Raw genomic sequence first — 18,136 nt, 5'->3', positions numbered from 1 at the left:
GATGGGGAATAGGTCACAAGAGGAAACTGGAATCTGAAGCTAATCGAACGTGTTGGAAGGATGAAATGAAATATAAAAGCCACGATGGACTTTAAAACACCTGCCTACACTCTTAAGAGCCTTTAACCCTTTCATGATGACTCACGGGGCTAGAACCCCAAGCAGGAAAACATCGTGGGGAAGAAGACAATTTATGCTGTTGCCAGGAGGCTATTTAAAATTCTGGTCTTTGCCACATTGGCCTTCTTTCTGGTCTTTAGAATGCTAGATTGCAAGGAAGAGAGAAAAAAAAATTGCTCACCCCTTCAATAAATGCATATTAAATGAATACTGAACCTTTTGATTCAACGAGGGGATGAGTGGGTGGAGAACACTGGGCTGATGCCAGAACATGAGAGTCTTCAACCCAAGTCTCCCTGTCACAAGGGCACGGGAGAGCTAAACATCTTGGCATGAGAGCTCTCGTGGGACCTCATCGCTAAAGGTCTCATACATAAATGTTCCTCTCTGCTTGTCACTGCAGAGAAAAAAGTAATTGTTTGCTGTGTCATTTGGAGTGGAACAACACAGAAACATCTTTCCTAAGGGCTCTTGGAGGAAAAATTCACTTGGAGACAGCAGAAAATGGAAAATTATGAACACACAGTGACTGCTTACATAGATTTTTTATACTTCAATGCTAAATCTTACCTTCATTTTAAATGCTTAATGAATCAGAGGGGAATAAATTAATAATTACTTTGAGAACCTCAGCTCTCAATTTTACAGCTACGCCCTTTGCCATCTTCCCTGAGAAAATATTCCAGGCAACATATACTCTCTGGAAATTAGCTGCCTCCTCTAGTCTATTCATTTTCACTTGTGTCTTCGAAGGACAGCTGTGCACCTGCCAGTGGATGAATCATCGTTCTGAAATGACATCGGGAGGACACTGTTGTCTTCCAGACCGCAGATAATATATCTCTAAAGAACAGACTTGCTCGGCTAATATTGAGTACACTTAGTTCACTTTAAGCATAATTTTACTTACTTAGAAATTTCACTTAACTCCTCTGAAATGGGAGCATTTCCTTTGAAGAACACCTCTTACTGCCTGGAAGAAGTATCCCAGTGGCAGAATGATCCCTTTGAGAAGCGCTGGTGTGAATTCTTCTTCCTTCGTTCTCACTGCATTTTCTGGCCTGGAGCAGCAATATCCCTGGATCTCCATTTCCTTCTCCACCATCTATGCCATGGTGCTTCTGGGCAATTGCATGGTGCTGCATGTGATCCGGATGGAGCCGAGCCTCCACCAGCCCATGTTCTACTTCCTGGCCATGCTGGCCCTCACTGACCTGTGCATGGGGCTGTCCACAGTGCACACGGTGCTGGGCATCCTGTGGGGGTTCATTCGAGAAATCAGCCTGGATTCCTGCATTGCCCAGTCCTACTTCATCCATGGTCTGTCCTTCATGGAGTCCTCTGTCCTCCTTACTATGGCCTTTGATAGGTATATCGCTATTTGCCATCCACTGCGTTATTCCTCCATTCTGACTAGTTCCAGGATTTTCAAAATTGGGCTCAGTATAGTAGCTAGGAGTTTCTTCTTTATTACACCCCCATCATCAATCTGAAATTTTTCCATTACTGCCGTTCCCACATCCTCTGTCACTCATTCTGCCTGCACCAGGACCTTCTCCGCCTAGCGTGCTCAGATATCAGATTTAATAGCTACTACGCCCTGGTGCTGGTCATTTGCACACTGTTGTTGGATGCTGTTCTGATCCTTTACTCCTATGTCCTGATTCTTAGGGCAGTCCTGGCAATTGCCTCTCAGAAGGAGCGGCATCAATCATTTCAGACCTGCGTCTCCCACATGCGTGCTGTTCTGGTGTTCTGCCTCCCTACCATTAGCCTCACAATGGTGCACCGATCCGGCACGCATCTCTCCCCCGTGATCCATGTACTTATGGGCAACATCTACTTCCTTTTCCCGCCTTTGATGAACCCCATCATCTACAGCATCGAGACCCAGCGGATTCGGAGTAGAATGCTCAGACTCTTTTCTCTGAAAATATATTGAGATGTTCGGGTCCTTTAAAGAACAAAACAGCAACAATAATAAACACACACTATGTAATCCCAACTTTATTGGGATTAGAGCGTTAGCCCAGAGTCTATGATTCTTGATTTTATAACACATTTAAGCATAAATCCAGAGAATCACCTACGAACAAGTACCTTTTTAACCTATGTTTTGCAAGTGAATCATTCTTAGGGCTGGAGGTGGGAGAGCCCAATGGAAACATTTCATACATTTTCTACCAACTGTGGATTTGTGTTGGAGAAGACATAATATGTCCCTCCCATTAGTATAGTCAAGAAAGGATAAAATGAGATAATGTGCCCAATATGGAAATCAAGCACTTTATTTGCATTGAAACAATGCTGGATACAAATCCTAGGTTTCATTTACAAAAGTGGGTAACTTGGAGATTTTTAATTCTGAGATTCAGTTAATTAATCTTCAAAATGGGGAAACTGCCCACCTCATGGTCATGTTGTGATAACTCTACGAACCAGAAATGTCCAGTAGAATTTTTCTAATATGATGGAGATGTTCTATAATATAGAAAAATAAAAACCAACATAGAAGTATAGCTACATATGTCGATTGAGCACTTGAAATGTAGATAGTATAACTGGGCAAGTGCATTTTCAATTCTTATTAATTACAGCTAATTTATATTTAAATGTTAAGAGGACATTGTCTTGGACAATGCAGTCGCTACTCTATTGGACAGTGCAGGTATAGTGTATAAAGAGGACATATAATAGAATTGACTTTGGATTCAATTTTCACCCAGTCTCCTTAAAATCAGAATCCTCTCTTGTTATATTTTACTTGTAGACTCCATTGTCATTGGGCTGGAAAGAGATTTTGTTCTAAATTCTTTGCTTTTTTATCTAAAGAGTAAACTATTCTGAGTGATGAAATTTTATGTTTATGATTGATTCTGAGGCAAAAAAAAAAAGTAGAAACAGGTTCCCTTCAAAGTAATTTAGAAAATTTAGTTCAATTTTTAAAAGAAGGGAAGCAAGAAAGAAATCAGGAATCTGTGCAGAGATACAGGGGGAAATTGGTTTAATATTCCTATAATCTCTAAGGAACGTAAGGAGGAAATGCTAAGTAGCATTCAACAACTGAATGCATCACAGCAATTTTCCAGCAAAGAGGCAAGTATTTCTTAATATTTTTTAGATTTGAACCTAAACATATGTGTTTTATTTTATTTTATTATTTTAGTTTTTAAAACCTATGTATTTTAAATTTGCATTTAAAACCCTGTGTTTCTATCTTGCCCTCCTTTTTGCTGTTCCCTTCAATTAAGATGTCAGTGTAGAAAGTGAAAGTGTAGGCTCTAGTTTCCAGCAGCTTAAAAGTGGGGAAATAGTTCCTGGACAGAACAAAGCATCTTCGGACATGACAGGTTGACAAGAGTCATATGTCCAAGTGATAGCAGGAAAGCAGCAGTTAGCTGCTGAAACTTCGGAGGTCATATTGTGCCTCACAGACCATGTCTGGGCACATGTCCCTCAGTGGCTAGACAAGCTTCCCTTCAAGGTCTTGACACTGCATCATCACCTCTCCTCAGCACTGACTCAATCTTGGGGAAGCAGGGAGGCATCTGTGGGAGTGGGATATGTCCTGCCCTGGTCAGGCACGCTGGAAGTACCGACATGAACTTACGTAGAGTTAAGGGCATAGTGACATATGTAACACACCTGAGTCATGGGCTGGAGAGTCATGTTTCCTTTCGTGAGTGGGAGGGTTCTCTTGAGGACTTGGTACTCATACAGATGCTCTGAGTATCCGTACCTCCGATTATGGCAACTTGAAGAATATGGACCAAAATAGTTGGAAAGAACGGCTTGAACAGTGGGCGTGAAAATATCTGGTACACACTCAGAAATCACAGGTAGCTTCAGCACTGTGTTTGTACTATCATGATGAGACATGTGAAAAACTTCAGTGCTTAAAATCCACAACCCAGTGGAAGGGGAACAAAGGAAGGAAAATGAGTGAAGGAAGCTGAAGAAAATACATCTCCTAATTACTGGGTCTTACACAGAAAAGAACAGGTTAGGAATGTTTGATTTCCATAGGCCTCTACCTTGGAGCACGAACATAAAGTCAAGTACACGCCTTCTTAGGAGGAAAGGCAATTTTAGAATCATCAGCCCAGGTCCTGACATTGAGAACTGAGAGACCCAGCACAGGTGTTAAAAGCACTATCTGGCACGTTGCAGCCTTTTTAGAAACAAGACAGAGATGTTCCTCCATTACTTCCAGAAAGCCAACCTGTAAGGAATATGAACTTGCTTTCTAAGAATAGGCAGTCACTTGGGGCCTTTGTCAATGTGGTGGACTAAAGAGCCAGTGAGAAATGGCAACCTATTAGGAGCTGACCAGACGTCATGCTAAACTTGCAAGGCTGCCACCCAGCGCAGATGGGAAACACTGTTGAAACAGCCACAGGGAGTTTGGGGAAAAACTCATTCCCTTTGTGTTGATGTTGTTACAGGAAGTCTGTCATATCATGGTCCACGGCTCCCTTAACTAAAGTCACAACTAATAAGGAGAGAGCTAAAGGATGTTTGTTGCATGAGGTGACCAAAGCAAGATGTGGGAAAACAGACAGTCGAGACTCTGTTGGTAATCATTTTGTTCTCACACCAGAAAGCTAGGGTCCAGAAAGGGAGAAATTAGTGACTCTTAGAAGTGCGGGAACATGTTTTTAGTGAACATAATCCGCTGGTAATAAGTCCGCAGGCTGATGCTTACTGTATACCATACCTCCCAATATTCTTACGTCTCTCAGAACTTTACTGTTGAACAGACTTAGACGATTTTCTACCTGATGCTGTGTCTCTGTTTCCTAGGATATTTGGGAACACTACTTCAAAGAGGGAGACTGTAGTAGAGGAATGAATAGAGACCTCCTAACGAGTAACGGAAATAGTCCCATGTTCTGAGAATACTCTCCTAGACATTTAAAAATAAGAAGTAGGAAGATTGGTACGAAAAGAAAGGGAAGAAGAAAGGGGGGGTAAACAGAAGGGGTAATGAACCATGAGAAACTATGGACCCTGGGAAACAAACTGAGGGCTTCAGAGGGGAGGGGATGGGGGAATGGGATAGGCTGGTGATGGGTATTAAGGAGGGCACGTATTGCACGGTGCACTGGGTGTTATACACAACTAATGAATCATCAAACTTTGCATCAGAAACCAGGGATGTACTGTATGGTGTCTAAGATAATATAATAAAAAATTATTATAAAAAATAAAAATAAGTATAATACCGATCCAGTGCAGAATCCCTTTGCTGTGGAACTAGGTGTCCTAAGGCTTTTCTACTGGAAGTGCGGTTTCTGGTCTTGCAGCCTCAGCACCATCTGGGAGCTTTTAGAAGAGGTGTATTCTAGAGCTCTAGTCCAGCCCTATGGAATCAGAATCTATATTGGCTTTGGGGGTGCTGGCAGTGCTCTCTTACTGGTCAGGCTGTTGCTTATTAGGTTTTGTCAAGGTTGTGGTAAGTAGCCAAGGTGTATCTACATATGTACCTCTCGGTGTTTCATTTAATAATAAAATGCAAATTTAAGAATATAATGAAGGAATATGAGAGTGTCAATTTACAGGTAAACCCAGAAGATTGAATGTACGTTTTTATTTCTGTTATTTTCTAAAGTTCACTAAATCCATGGTGCACACACAGACATTGTGAAATGGTAGCAGTGTATGTTTAAACAAGTTGTATAAATATGGAACATTAAGATATTCCCAGAAGGAAAAATGAGATAGATAACTCTGAGACCCAGCTGCCCACAGAAGATACCCATAAGGAGAAAACTGGTCTCTGCATGATAATTCCGGACAAGCACAGGAATTTCATATCAAGCATTGGTGAGCGGTGGCAGTGAGGATGGTGGAAAAGGTGAAGGTGTGTGTCAGGTTTCCAAACTGAAGAATCCAGAAAATATCTGTTTCATTTCCAGCAAAATGATTGGTCTCAGTAGAGACAGAATCAACTATGATCTGGAGAAAAGGGCAGTGGGTAGAAAAGATGCTAGGAATGAGGGGTCATATAAGAGAGGGATTGTGTAAAATAATACGTATTGAATATTGAATGCAAATGGACAGCCAAATACATACCCAGGGTGAGATTAAATCTACCTTTACAAGAAACACATATTCTAAATTAATTTTAAAAAAGAAAATTAATGGGGTGGAGCAGAGCTTACTCAATGCAGTGAATAAAAATTAAAAATAAAAAAACCCCTAATTAATACTCCTAGTGAAATACTTCATCATACTAGCTCCTTGATAGAAGAACAGTATATTATTAATAAGAAATACATAGCCATGGGGCGCCTGGGTGGCACAGCGGTTAAGCGTCTGCCTTCGGCTCAGGGCGTGATCCCGGTGTTATGGGATCGAGCCCCACATCAGGCTCCTCCGCTATGAGCCTGCTTCTTCCTCTCCCACTTCCCCTGCTTGTGTTCCCTCTCTTGCTGGCTGTCTCTATCTCTGTCAAATAAATAAATAAAATCTAAAAAAAAAAAGAAAGAAAGAAAGAAATACATAGCCAACACAAAAGATAATTTTTAAGTTCAACAACAATATGAGAGATTAAAGAAGCAGCAGAACTCTCAGAAGATAGATTTAAGAAAGCAGAACAAAAGGACAAGTATTAAATATGGGGACTGGAAGGAAAAATAAAACAGGGTTAATCCAAGAACATCAACAATATCACCAGTAGGTGTTCTAGAAACTCAAGGAAGAGAAAATGTAGATGGGATGTATTAGGATTAGGAATTTATTAGAAAATTATAAAGATATTTTGTCCAGAACAAAATGACAAAAGTCCAAGTTGAGAGTAACCACAAGCACCCAGAAGGGAAAAAAAAATAATATAATTTTATAGTAAGTTAAGGAAATGAAAAGTAAGCCATCGACTGGCAGAAAATATTAGCAACATACATATTTCACCAAATATACAAAGAATTTTTAAAACCCCACAACAAGGAAATAAAGAAGTCAGTTAAAAATTGGGCAAAAGATCTGAAAAGATATTTCCCCAAAAAAAAGACATGCAAGTAGCAATAAGCACATGAAAAGATGCTCAAATCATTTGCCATGAAGATATGACTAAGTAAAACGACAATGAGATACCCCTACACACCTGTTAGAACGGCTAAAACCTAAAACACTGACAACACCAAACACTGGTGAGGATGGAGAGTCACAGGAACTCTCAGTCCTTGCTGGTGAAATGCAAAATACAGCATTTCTGGAAGAGTCTAGCAGTTTCTCACAGAACTAAATATACTCTTACCATGTGGTCTTGCACTCCCAGATATTTGACCCAATGAGTTGAAGACATATGTCCACACCACGACATGCACATGAATCTGTATATCAGGTTTCTTTCTAATTGCCCCAAATTGGAAATACTTCAGATGAATGGATCAACAAACCGTGGTAGTTCCATAAAATGTAATGTTATTCGTTGACTAAAGAAAGAGAGAGAACTCTCAAGCTATGAAAAGACATGGAAGAACCTTCAATGCTTATTTCTATGTGAACGAAGCCATCCTGAAAAGGCTACATTGTTATATGACTGCAAGGACATGACATTCCAGAAAGGGCAAAACTACAGAAATAGCATAAAGATCAGTGTAGCCAGGGGTTCAGGAAGAGGGAAGGACACACGGATGGGTTGAGCACAGGGAATTTTTAGGCCAGTGAAAGTGTTCCCTATGATACTCTAATGGTGGGTTTGTGACATTATGTACAGGTAACCCCTAGTTCTCGAAAGTTCAAGTTATGCCGTTTAGCTCTTATGAAAGACCTAGATTAGTAGCTGTTTTCAATACCTGAAAGAAATCTGAAGAGTATTTTCACTTTTACCAAAAAGGTTAAAATCAAAACTAGCTTTTAGTGTGTGTTTTGCATGGAGCCATTCATTACAGAGGCAGTGAGAGCAGCCACACGGAGCTCCTTCCCCGGGAAACACTCTCCTCATCACCGTATCAAAACCACATAGTTTGAACTCTCTCTGTGAGCATCTGCGTTTTATCCCAATTGATTTTCTGCATCTGTTAGCAAGGTATGTCCTAAGGTATCAGAAAACCGTAAAAGCAGTTATTTCGGGGTTCTGAGAATGCTCAAAAAATTTTCCATGTGACTTGATGGTAATTGTTTCTTTGCTCGGTGCCATTATGGCTATGGAAAGGTTCTATAAGAATGCTCCGCTTCTGGATAGCGGGGAGAAAACAGGTACTTGTCAGAAGCACAGAACTGTGGACAGAAAGAGTGATCCCTAATAAAACTGTGGTCTTTGGTTAATAATAATGCATCAAACTTACGAATCATGGAACTTTACATCAAAAACCAGGGATGTACTATATGGTGACTAACATAATATAATACAAAAATATTATTATAAAAAAATAAAAAATAATAATGCATCAATACTGGTTCAATTGTTTAACAAAATCAGACATGCAATCATTAAATTTCAATATAAAATGCAAGTCAAGAGGACACATTAGTAGCTGTGAAAGAAAAATGAAAAAGGCAGTAACAAACAGCCAATGCCTGAAGACCTGGACACCAGAACTGCACTGCGAATGACCACAGCAAGGAAGAAATCTGAAGATAGCGTAAAATCCCTTCAGAATGTTGGGGGAAGGTACTGGGCTCCTGATGCTAATGGTAGTCACTTCCATGTGACTATGTCCACAGACTTCTTTCCCTCCCTCAACCTATGAAGAACAACAAGAAAAGAAAACATGACCACCCACATTTTCACATGTGGGGAAATAAACAAAATCAAACTTTGAGAGCCAGCACCAGAAGCCTCAGCAGAAAAAGACTGTCTAGGGAAAGAACAGTAGCTTAGTGTTAGTGAAACACGGAAAACACCAGGAGCCCAACACACATGCCAAAAATGAGAGTCCCCCCCCACCATGGTGTAAAATAGTGAGAACAGGTCTGAGGCCTTTTGAGTCAGACATTCCTCAAGAGGGGGAATGAAAGGAAGAGTTGAAAGTGCAGGGAAATAGTCTTGAAAACAGTCTGAAGACAGTGTTGATTGTGTGGCAGGAAACACAATGAGAGAAACGGGTGTTGAGGCGCCTGGGTGGCGTAGTCCATTAAGCATCTGGATCTTGATTTCGGCTGAGGTCATGATCTCAGGGTTGAGATGGAGCCCTGAGTTGGGTTCTGTACTCAGCAGGAAGTATGCTCGAAGATTCTGCCTCCTTCTCCCTTTGTTCCTCCCCTGCTCATGTGCTCCCTCTCTCCCTCTCTCTCAAATAAATAATAAATAAATAAGTAAACAAATAAACAAATAAATAAATCTATCTTAAAAAAAAAAAAGAAACTGGTGTCAGTTAAAGCAGATGATAAACTTGTAAAGCACCTTACATTACTTAAATCCCAGATACTTCTATATAGGACTGTGTTTGACATTCCAGGAAACCAAGAGACATTTCCAATGTAGAGTTTCTATACAAAATATATGGTTAAAATGAAAATGTTTCTGCCAATATCATTGCATGGAAAGTTTCTCCCCTACCTGAAAACACATACACACAATTACAAACACATGTGTCATAGAGAACGTATAATACATCTCTCCAATCTATCTTTAGGAATAATTTGTAGATATGGGAAGAAAATAAAAAAAATAGAAAACAAAACAGAAATAGACAAGAAATAGATGATGCGATTTAAGAACTTTCTGAAGTCAGGATAGAAAGAAAAATACAAAATCATGTCAGAAATAGCTACTATATTTTCATTGTTTTCTGCTGTGTAACAGACCACCCCAAAACTTAGTGCCTGGACAACGATTTATCCTTTCTCACAATTCTGTGGGTGAACGATCCAGGTAAGGCTTGACTGTGTGGTTCTGTCTCTTCAAGGCAGGGCTGTGGTCACTCAGTGGGCAGCATTTGGCGAGGAACACCACTGAACCGAAAGGTCCACAGGTTCCATCCCTTGCCTGGTGCCTTTGTGCTCACCCACATGGTCATACTCTCCGCATGGGGACACGTTCTTCACATTATTGGTATAACCCCAGTGTGGCCTGATTCCTAACATGGGTGGCTGGCTTAGAAAAGAAACAAGGTCAAAGTTGCCAGGCTTACTACTGTGGCTCGGTAACCTGAGAACATGGCCATCATTCCATCTCCTTTATTTGGTCAAAACAACTATCATCCAGGTTCAAGGGGAGGAGACCAGGGTCCCCTGTGGATGATAGTGGAGGCATGCTCCACTCAGACTGTACCGCTCTGCGTCTCCGATTACCTTCCACCGTGTCCAAGAGAGGTTGGTAAAAATACTGTAATAGGAATTGAGAAAGAATCATAATCAAGAAAGAAAAAAAAGTAGCGTAAAGATGATTGATAGAAAAAAGACAAAAAGGTTTTACACATGTAGGAAAGGATTCTCTGAAGAGTCAAAAAAGCAAAACCAAAAAATAAAACAAACTGAAACTAAGATTATAATTATGACCTTTGCCAAATACCCAGATCATCTCAGTGCATTTAGAGAAAGTTATAAAGACTGAGAAAGTTTATTTTTTTAATAATAATTTCTTATTATGTTATGTTAGTCACCATGCAGTACATCCTTAGTTTTTGATGTAATGTTCCATGATTCATTGTTTCCATATAACACCCAGTGCACCATGCAATACGTGCCCTCCTTACTACCCATCACAGGCCTATCCCATTCCCCCACCCCCCTCCCCTCTGAAGCCCTCAGTTTGTTTCCCAGAGTCCATAGCCTCTCATGGTTCATTCCCCCTCTGTTTGTCCCCCCTTCATTCTTCCCTTCATTCTCCTAAGGATCTTCCTGTTATTTCTTATGTTCCATAAATGAGTGAAACCATATGATAATTATCTTTCTCTGCTTGGCTTATTTCACTTAGCATTTGCAAAAACATGGACAGGACTGGAGGAGATTATGCTAAGACAGAGAATATTTAAAATGAAAAAGAAAAAGAAAAAAAAAGTTCAGGCAGAGAACATAAAAATCCACATAAAAATCGAAATAAACTGGAAGATGGATATTAAGGAACACTACATCTGAAACTAACGATGTACTCTATTTTGTCTAAATTGAGTTTAAATTTAAAAATTCCAAATGAAGATCTCTATAGCAGCTAATGGCATTTTTGACCCTTCAGATGCTTATTCTACCGTGTGACCAGTGGAAGAGAGACAAAGCCAAGGAGCCTTAAATTGTCAAGGTGTATAGGAACCCAGGATGCAGCCTTCTAGAAAGCATACAGTGCTTCCCCATGTGGCCTTGACCATCTCCATTTGCAGATGCCTCCGTGGGAACAGGCCGTGCCCGCAGTAGCAGGAGTCTCTGCCACAAGAAGGAGATGTGCATGTTTAACGGCAAGTGTGTGTTAATCTGGGTGTGCGAGTGCTGTGCAGAGGACGAGCTGCACAGGCGGTACCTGGAGAGCATGTGGGGGCGCTTCTCCCCGAAGTTAGCTGTGATGCCTCTGCTCCCACGAGTGAGTCAAGCTCCGTCCTCTGGGGACTGAGGATCTTGGGCCCAAGAGATGCCCAGAGGACATATAAATAGCCAGCTCCACATTTCCTGAAGATGTTTCTAGATCTTCAGGATCCTAGAAAATACAGGTAAGAAGCTGAAATTTGCTCAGCAAGGACATATAGAAAAAGACACCAGGGAAAAAAAAGTACAGGAAAGGAAGGGAAAGGAAAGGAAGGGAAGGGAAAGGAAAGGAAGGAAATCTCAGGAAACCACAGAAGCTGCTCAGTGTTCCTAGAACTTGATCATCCTGCATTCTCTCACCCTGACCTCCGAGGTGCTGTGTGTGGCTGTGGATCGGACTGCCGGGCAATTGTAGTGACTCTTTGGGCTCTTTTCCTAAATGGGTCATCTGCAAAGAGCACAAATGTATTTTTTTCTTTCTGAGTATATTTATGCACTGGTTGTTCACCTTTGCTATGTGGCTCTGAATTGGGCATAAATGCAGTGAATTTATAATCAGTTCCAGTAATAAGAATAAGGTTCAGGGGATAAACAAGCCTAGCAGTGAAAGGCCGTGTACACGTGCGTGTACACAAACCCAGGCACGCACTTCTTCCATAGAGTTTCCTGGGTATTCACCAGATAGCAGGTGCTGGGCTCAGCCCAGAGGAAGCAGCTGCGGCTCAGATTTGGACTCCCCTCCCTATACAACAAGGATGTCACCCTGGTGCTGGGGCAAGAATAAAGCTCCATTTCTAAGCCCCCTAAGTTCACCGTGCTGCGTCGCCTGCACCCTATAAACGTCACATGACAGAACTGGGGTGAGAATTACAGTTGGTCTCATGTGTCTAACATGCGAAAGTAAGTCTTGTCCTGTGTGGCTACTCTAACCCAGTTCAATCTCTGCCCAGGGGATATAAGCCTGCAGTCCAAAAAACTGAACTTAGCTCACAGTAACAATGCTTTTGGTCTTAATGATGGCAATGTTGGAGTGCCCAGATTTCATCTGTGGGTGGAATAAAAATGTGTCTGATTTATGTAGCAACCATCCTAAAAAACTAAATTCAGAACTGACTCACATTTGCAATTGATGTTTATTTTAAGTATTTTTATGTGAAAACTAAGCTTCAAATTATGTAATTTCTAATGGTAATGCAGTCAGAGTATGACTTAGTATTAAAATCCAGTCTGTGGACCCCAGACTTACACTGTCCCTATTAGCCACAAGCTGCCTCCGTGCATATATTCATGATTCAGTCAGAACAGGCCAATAAGAATATTATAAAGAAATGGTCAGGGAGCCCCAGAGCTATTAGTTAGGTAGCTGCAGGTGATAATGCTATGCCAAAATGAAACCAAATAAAATCAACCCGATTCCTGGTGTCCCAAGAGGTCAGAAGAACATCTACAAAATTTGTTTTATATCTCTTCGACCTCCGTTTCTGTGTTTCTTTCAACACTTAGACTCTCCTCTCCCCCATCTCTGATGTCCTTATGAAGCCCCGCTCACTATACACCCCCTCCCCATAGCTGGACTTGACTCACATACGTGCTTCTGGCATAGGTCTGGGTTAGGCATATTCCCACATTCATCTTTTCTCTCACCCTCGGCACCCCGCAATCCCATTTTAAAGAAATTTCCAACAAATAATTTTAGCTATATGTGAAATGGTTACACAATTGATATACGGAATCAAAGGAGATCCAGAGATTTAAGCATCTCAACATTTTATTACAGTTTTTTTAAAGAATCACCTATCAACTTAAGGAGAGGGCTAATGGGGTAACTGACCATTTACATATTATATATTCTAAATTATAACTCAGAACATGGGGTTCAATTGACTATTGAGAACGAACTATTGGTTTCCAGAGGGACAGGGGGACAGAGGATGGGTAAAATGTGTGAAGGCAAGTGGGACATAGAAACTTCCAGTTGTGGAGTTAATAAGTCTCAAGAATAAAAGGCAAGTATAGGGAATATAGTCAGTGGTATTGTAATGGCGTTTCACGGTGACATATGAGAAGTACCCTTGTGGCGAGTATTACCTAAAATATAGACTTGTCCGAACATGGTGTGAAACACATGAAGTTAATGCAGCATTGTATATAAATTACACTTCAATTAAAAAAGAAAAAAAATGGAGTCCAAACATTTCAATCCTATGCAATGAAGAGCCAGAATATTGACCATTTAATAATAATAAAAAAAGATAAATGTAGTAAGATGATGCTATATAATGATCCTAACTCTGGTGCAATCAAGGGATGAAAAGGCAAACATCCTTTCAGTCCATGTTCCTTTTCAGCAAATCCATTCAGCTAGCTTTTCTTTGAGGATGGGGATTGGGGGAGGATGGAAGCCACTTGCCACCCACTTGCTGGGATCCAGGTCTCTATCCTCCTCTATATGTGAGTGTTAATATGTATACGCACACGCACATTCCACTCAAATGTTACATCTCCTAGGCCGCTTTTCACCCAACATCTCTCCTGCTTGTATCCACATTCTTTTGGAACTACAGAAAAAGAGTAGCCAGTAAATTACCCTCCCTCCCTTTTATTGAAGGACTGTGGACCTCTACCTCATAATGTGAAACATTAATATTTGCTGCTGTGGGGGTATTTTGAAATAATAAATGCGTTGTCTAATTTTTAATCAGTGACCCATAAGGGAGAGAATATTTTTTCCTTACCACCTGCAGGGCATATCCATTTAAGAATCTGAGTTTGACATTGTATATACTTTAGGTTTTTATTTATTTATTTATTTATTTATTTATTTATTTATTTATTTTTTAAAGATTTTATTTATTTATTCGACAGAGGTAGAGACAGCCAGCGAGAGAGGGAACACAAGCAGCGGGAGTGGGAGAGGAAGAAGCAGGCTCATAGAGGAGGAGCCTGATGTGGGGCTCGATCCCATAACGCCGGGATCACGCCCTGAGCTGAAGGCAGACGCTTAACCGCTGTGCCACCCAGGCGCCCTTATACTTTAGCTTTTTAGTGTTCATCCTACAATTTTAGGAATCGTGTCGATTAGCAGACCAGAATCAGTTAACTCACCTGGGGACCCTCAATGCCCAGCACAGGCTTTAGCATCAGTTCAGTGGTCAATGAATGCTGAAGTGGGCCTAGGTGTATATATTGCTTGAAAATTATTTTCATATAACTAATTTACTCCCTTTGTCCCTTTCTTGACCAATTTCACATGTATCTATTTTACTCAGGGACATCACCAGTGAAAACTGTGATGACATATTTTTGTGTATAGTTTTATTTCTATAGTCAATATTGGATGGTGGCTGAGATCAGATCTTTCAAATTTATGCTGTTTGACTCTGAATCTTAATGAGATCTAGGTCAAGAGGCTGAAAGTCTGTGGGATTTTTTTCATCTATAGGAATAATAGTAGTATCCATGTCAAGGATTATTGTAAATGTCTTTTCAATAGTTTATTGTGAAGATTTAATGAGCTATATTTGGAAAGTACTATGAGACATATTAAGCACTTATTAAATTTTAACATTTTTTTCAAGATATGTTTTAATTCTTCTATGAAAAAAGCCAGTGTGCAATTTTAGGCTAGTTATTACATTTCCCTGTTCTTCCACAGAGAAGAGTATATTGGGGGGCGGAAAATCTGATCAGACGTCATTCAGCCTACGGTGGTGCTTCTCAAACCTCAGTCAGCCCTGTGGTTTTTATTCAGGCACGAGTTGTGGAATATGCTGCCACAGATGCCTCCTTCCTCTTACAATCACACCAGTCCCCAGGATGTGTGGTATGTCCTGACTGCAATCCCAGGGCTGGAAGATTCTCACACCTGGATCTCCATCCCTATCTGTTGGATGTATGTGTTGGCTGTCGTAGGCAATGTGTTCTTGATCTTCATGATTGTGACTGAGCGCAGCCTCCATGAGCCCATGTATATCTTCCTTTCCATGCTGGCCTCAGCAGATGTCCTGCTCTCCACAGCCACAGCACCCAAGATGCTGGCCATCTTCTGGTTCCAGTCCATGGGTATATCCTTTGGTGGCTGCGTGTCCCAGATGTTCTTCGTACATTTCATCTTTGTGGCAGAATCTGCTATTCTCCTGGCCATGGCATTTGACTGCTATGTGGCCATCTGTCACCCTCTGAGATACACCACAATCTTAACCTCGTCAGTCACCGGGAACATGGGCCTGGCAGCTGTGGTCAGGAGTTTTATCATCTGCCTTCCATTCATCTTCCTGGTACAGCGCCTTAGGTATTGTGGGAGAAACATCATTCCCCATTCCTACTGTGAGCACATGGGCATTGCCAGATTGGCATGTGACAATATCAGGGGGAACATCATCTATGGCCTGACTGTGGCCCTGCTGTCTACAGGACTGGATGTTTTGTTCATCATCATGTCGTACAGCATGATCCTTTGCATGGTGTTTCTGATGCCTTCCTGGGCTGCCCGACTCAAGGCCCTCAACACATGTGCTTCGCACATCTGTGTCATCCTTATGTTCTATACTCCAGCATTCTTTTCATTTTTCGCCCATCGTTTTGGGCAGAAAACCATCCCTCACCATGTGCACATCCTCGTAGCCAACCTCTATGTGGTGGTGCCCCCTATGCAAAACCCCATCATTTATGGGGTCAAGACCAAACAGATCCAAGACCGAGCAATTTTGCTTTTCTCCCGTATCAGCACATGTTGTTAAAATGAAGACTAATGCCTGCCTAATGCTGGGTATTTCTGAAGAAAACACACAGACTCACACACATACACACACACTATTTCAAGGGTGATGGGGATAAATGAAATCCATAAGTCATCCTCAATACACTTAAAAAGACAGTAAATGCCTAAGTACCAATGCATTTTCCTAAAGCACATGAGTCTTAAAAAATGATATTCTCAATTCTCCTCGATAGGCTATTATCTTTCATTGTAACTTCTTCTTCTTCTTCTTTTTTTAAATATTTTATTTTTATTTACTTGAAGAGACAGAGACAGCCAGTGAGAGAGGGGACACAAGCAGGGGAGTGGGAGAGGAAGAAGCAGGCTCCCAACCGAGGAGCCTGATGCGGGGCTCGATCCCACAATGCCGGGATCATGCCCTGAGCCGAAGGCAGATGCTTAACGACTGCGCCACCCAGGCCCCCCCCCCATTGTAACTTCTTCTTAAGCAAACAAATTGAAGTCTGAGTAGAGACGAATGTATTTTAGGGTTCAACCCAAATGGAGTTTTCTTGGGTAGAGCTGGGAAGTGATAATGGTGAGTTGCTGAGCTTTTATAGTGACAGTGAAATTTCGCTGAAATATGAAACACCCCCACTGCAATCAGGGAACACTTGGGCCAGTAGCATGAATCCACTAAACTATAGTCATCTAAATGAGATATTTTCTGATTCACTGATTCACTGATATAAAGTCTACTGTATGGAATAGGCACAGAGCATTGGTTTATTGTATGAACAGATAATTCTGAATTAAAACAATAATTATATTAACCCATCTGAGACCATGTAGACACCTTAGAAGTCCATACTTTTTCCCCTATATATTGGGGACTTCAGGCCCAAATATCAATGAAGCATTCTGTTAATAGAGACTTCACTGAAGGAGGGAGTAAAAGATTAAAAATGCCATACCCAGGCCAAAATTAAAAGGCAGTAAAAGATTACATAGCATGTTTACATGTTACCTTCCCTGGAAATGCTTTTATCACACCAAATATAATTTTGTAAAATTTGTCTCTAGACTGTATCATAATTTATTTAAGAAGATATTATTATAATCTGAAAAAAAGTAAATATGTTTATAATCTCTGCTTTCTCAAGGTCTATCACATGCTGTGGGAATGTGAAATGTGACCTTATTTGCACTTGAAGAAAGCAATAAAAAGAAATTGGAAGCATTTTCTTGAACATTTACAGCTTTTTCTGGATTAGTCTTTCTCTTTGTTTTTCTGTTATGTATATATCATATAAGTGTGTATGCACATTTATGTATGTATAATATCAGTGAGAGAAATCAAAGGCTGGTTCCTTGACTCTTGGAGTCCTAATAATTATCTTGGCTTGAAATATATGTTATATTCACTTGAATTTCATCAAGGAAATCTACTTTAGGAGGTAAAAAAATACTTTGATATTAGAAATCCTTGTTTGCCTATCCCACACTAAGCATATAAGATTGTCCTGTTATGTAAGTATTGGTTTTTGACTGGTAAAATGGAATTATTTTAGTACCTTCTTTATTGGATTGATAAGTAAATGAAATATGATGTATGATGCACTTGGCATTTAATAAGTATAATTTTATTTTGGTGATGATGGTAATTTTTATGAACAGAGACACTAAAGAACCCAGTTCACCAAACTGAACCTAGCCCTGCTACCAATAATGTGAAGAAAAGTGGTTGAAATGGGTCATCGTCATAGATATGGAAGTCACATAAAATGTTGACAGAAAGTTGCAGCAAATAATATTCTGGTTCGGGGCGCCTGGGTGGCGCAGTCATTAAGCGTCTGCCTTCGGCTCAGGGCGTGATCCCTGCGTTCAGGGATCGAGCCCCACATCAGGCTCCTC

General features: G+C 40.7%; 2 protein-coding genes across 3 annotated transcripts; both read left to right on the top strand.

The window, feature by feature from the left end:
• Positions 1 to 1,340: 1,340 nt before the first annotated feature.
• Positions 1,341 to 2,062, top strand: LOC117803272 (olfactory receptor 51V1-like). Its single transcript, XM_034665585.1, is given in 2 exon segments — positions 1,341 to 1,599; positions 1,602 to 2,062. Coding segments are annotated over 2 exon segments (720 nt in total).
• Positions 2,063 to 14,043: 11,981 nt separating this feature from the next.
• On the top strand, positions 14,044 to 16,262 carry LOC105234988 (olfactory receptor 52Z1). 2 transcript variants are annotated; one of them, XM_034665587.1, is made up of 2 exons: positions 14,044 to 14,063; positions 15,359 to 16,262. In XM_034665587.1, exon 2 carries the CDS (start codon positions 15,414 to 15,416, stop codon positions 16,260 to 16,262), a length of 849 nt encoding a protein of 282 aa, XP_034521478.1. In that variant the 5' UTR covers positions 14,044 to 14,063; positions 15,359 to 15,413. The 2 variants fall into 2 exon arrangements, with proteins under 2 accessions (XP_034521478.1, XP_011216284.2); XM_011217982.3 differs by lacking the exon at positions 14,044 to 14,063 and having other exon boundaries at positions 15,303 to 16,262.
• Positions 16,263 to 18,136: the final 1,874 nt, after the last annotated feature.

The sequence above is a fragment of the Ailuropoda melanoleuca genome, chromosome 8, assembly GCF_002007445.2.
Source record: "Ailuropoda melanoleuca isolate Jingjing chromosome 8, ASM200744v2, whole genome shotgun sequence".
In the NCBI taxonomy this organism is placed as follows: Eukaryota; Metazoa; Chordata; class Mammalia; order Carnivora; family Ursidae; genus Ailuropoda; species Ailuropoda melanoleuca.
This window is presented reverse-complemented; position numbering and strand designations above follow the sequence as displayed.

What these genes read in the sequence shown, in the direction of transcription:
- LOC105234988 (XM_011217982.3), top strand. Translation starts at nt 15,303, where the DNA reads ATGCCTCCTTCCTCTTACAATCACACCAGTCCCCAGGATGTGTGGTAT.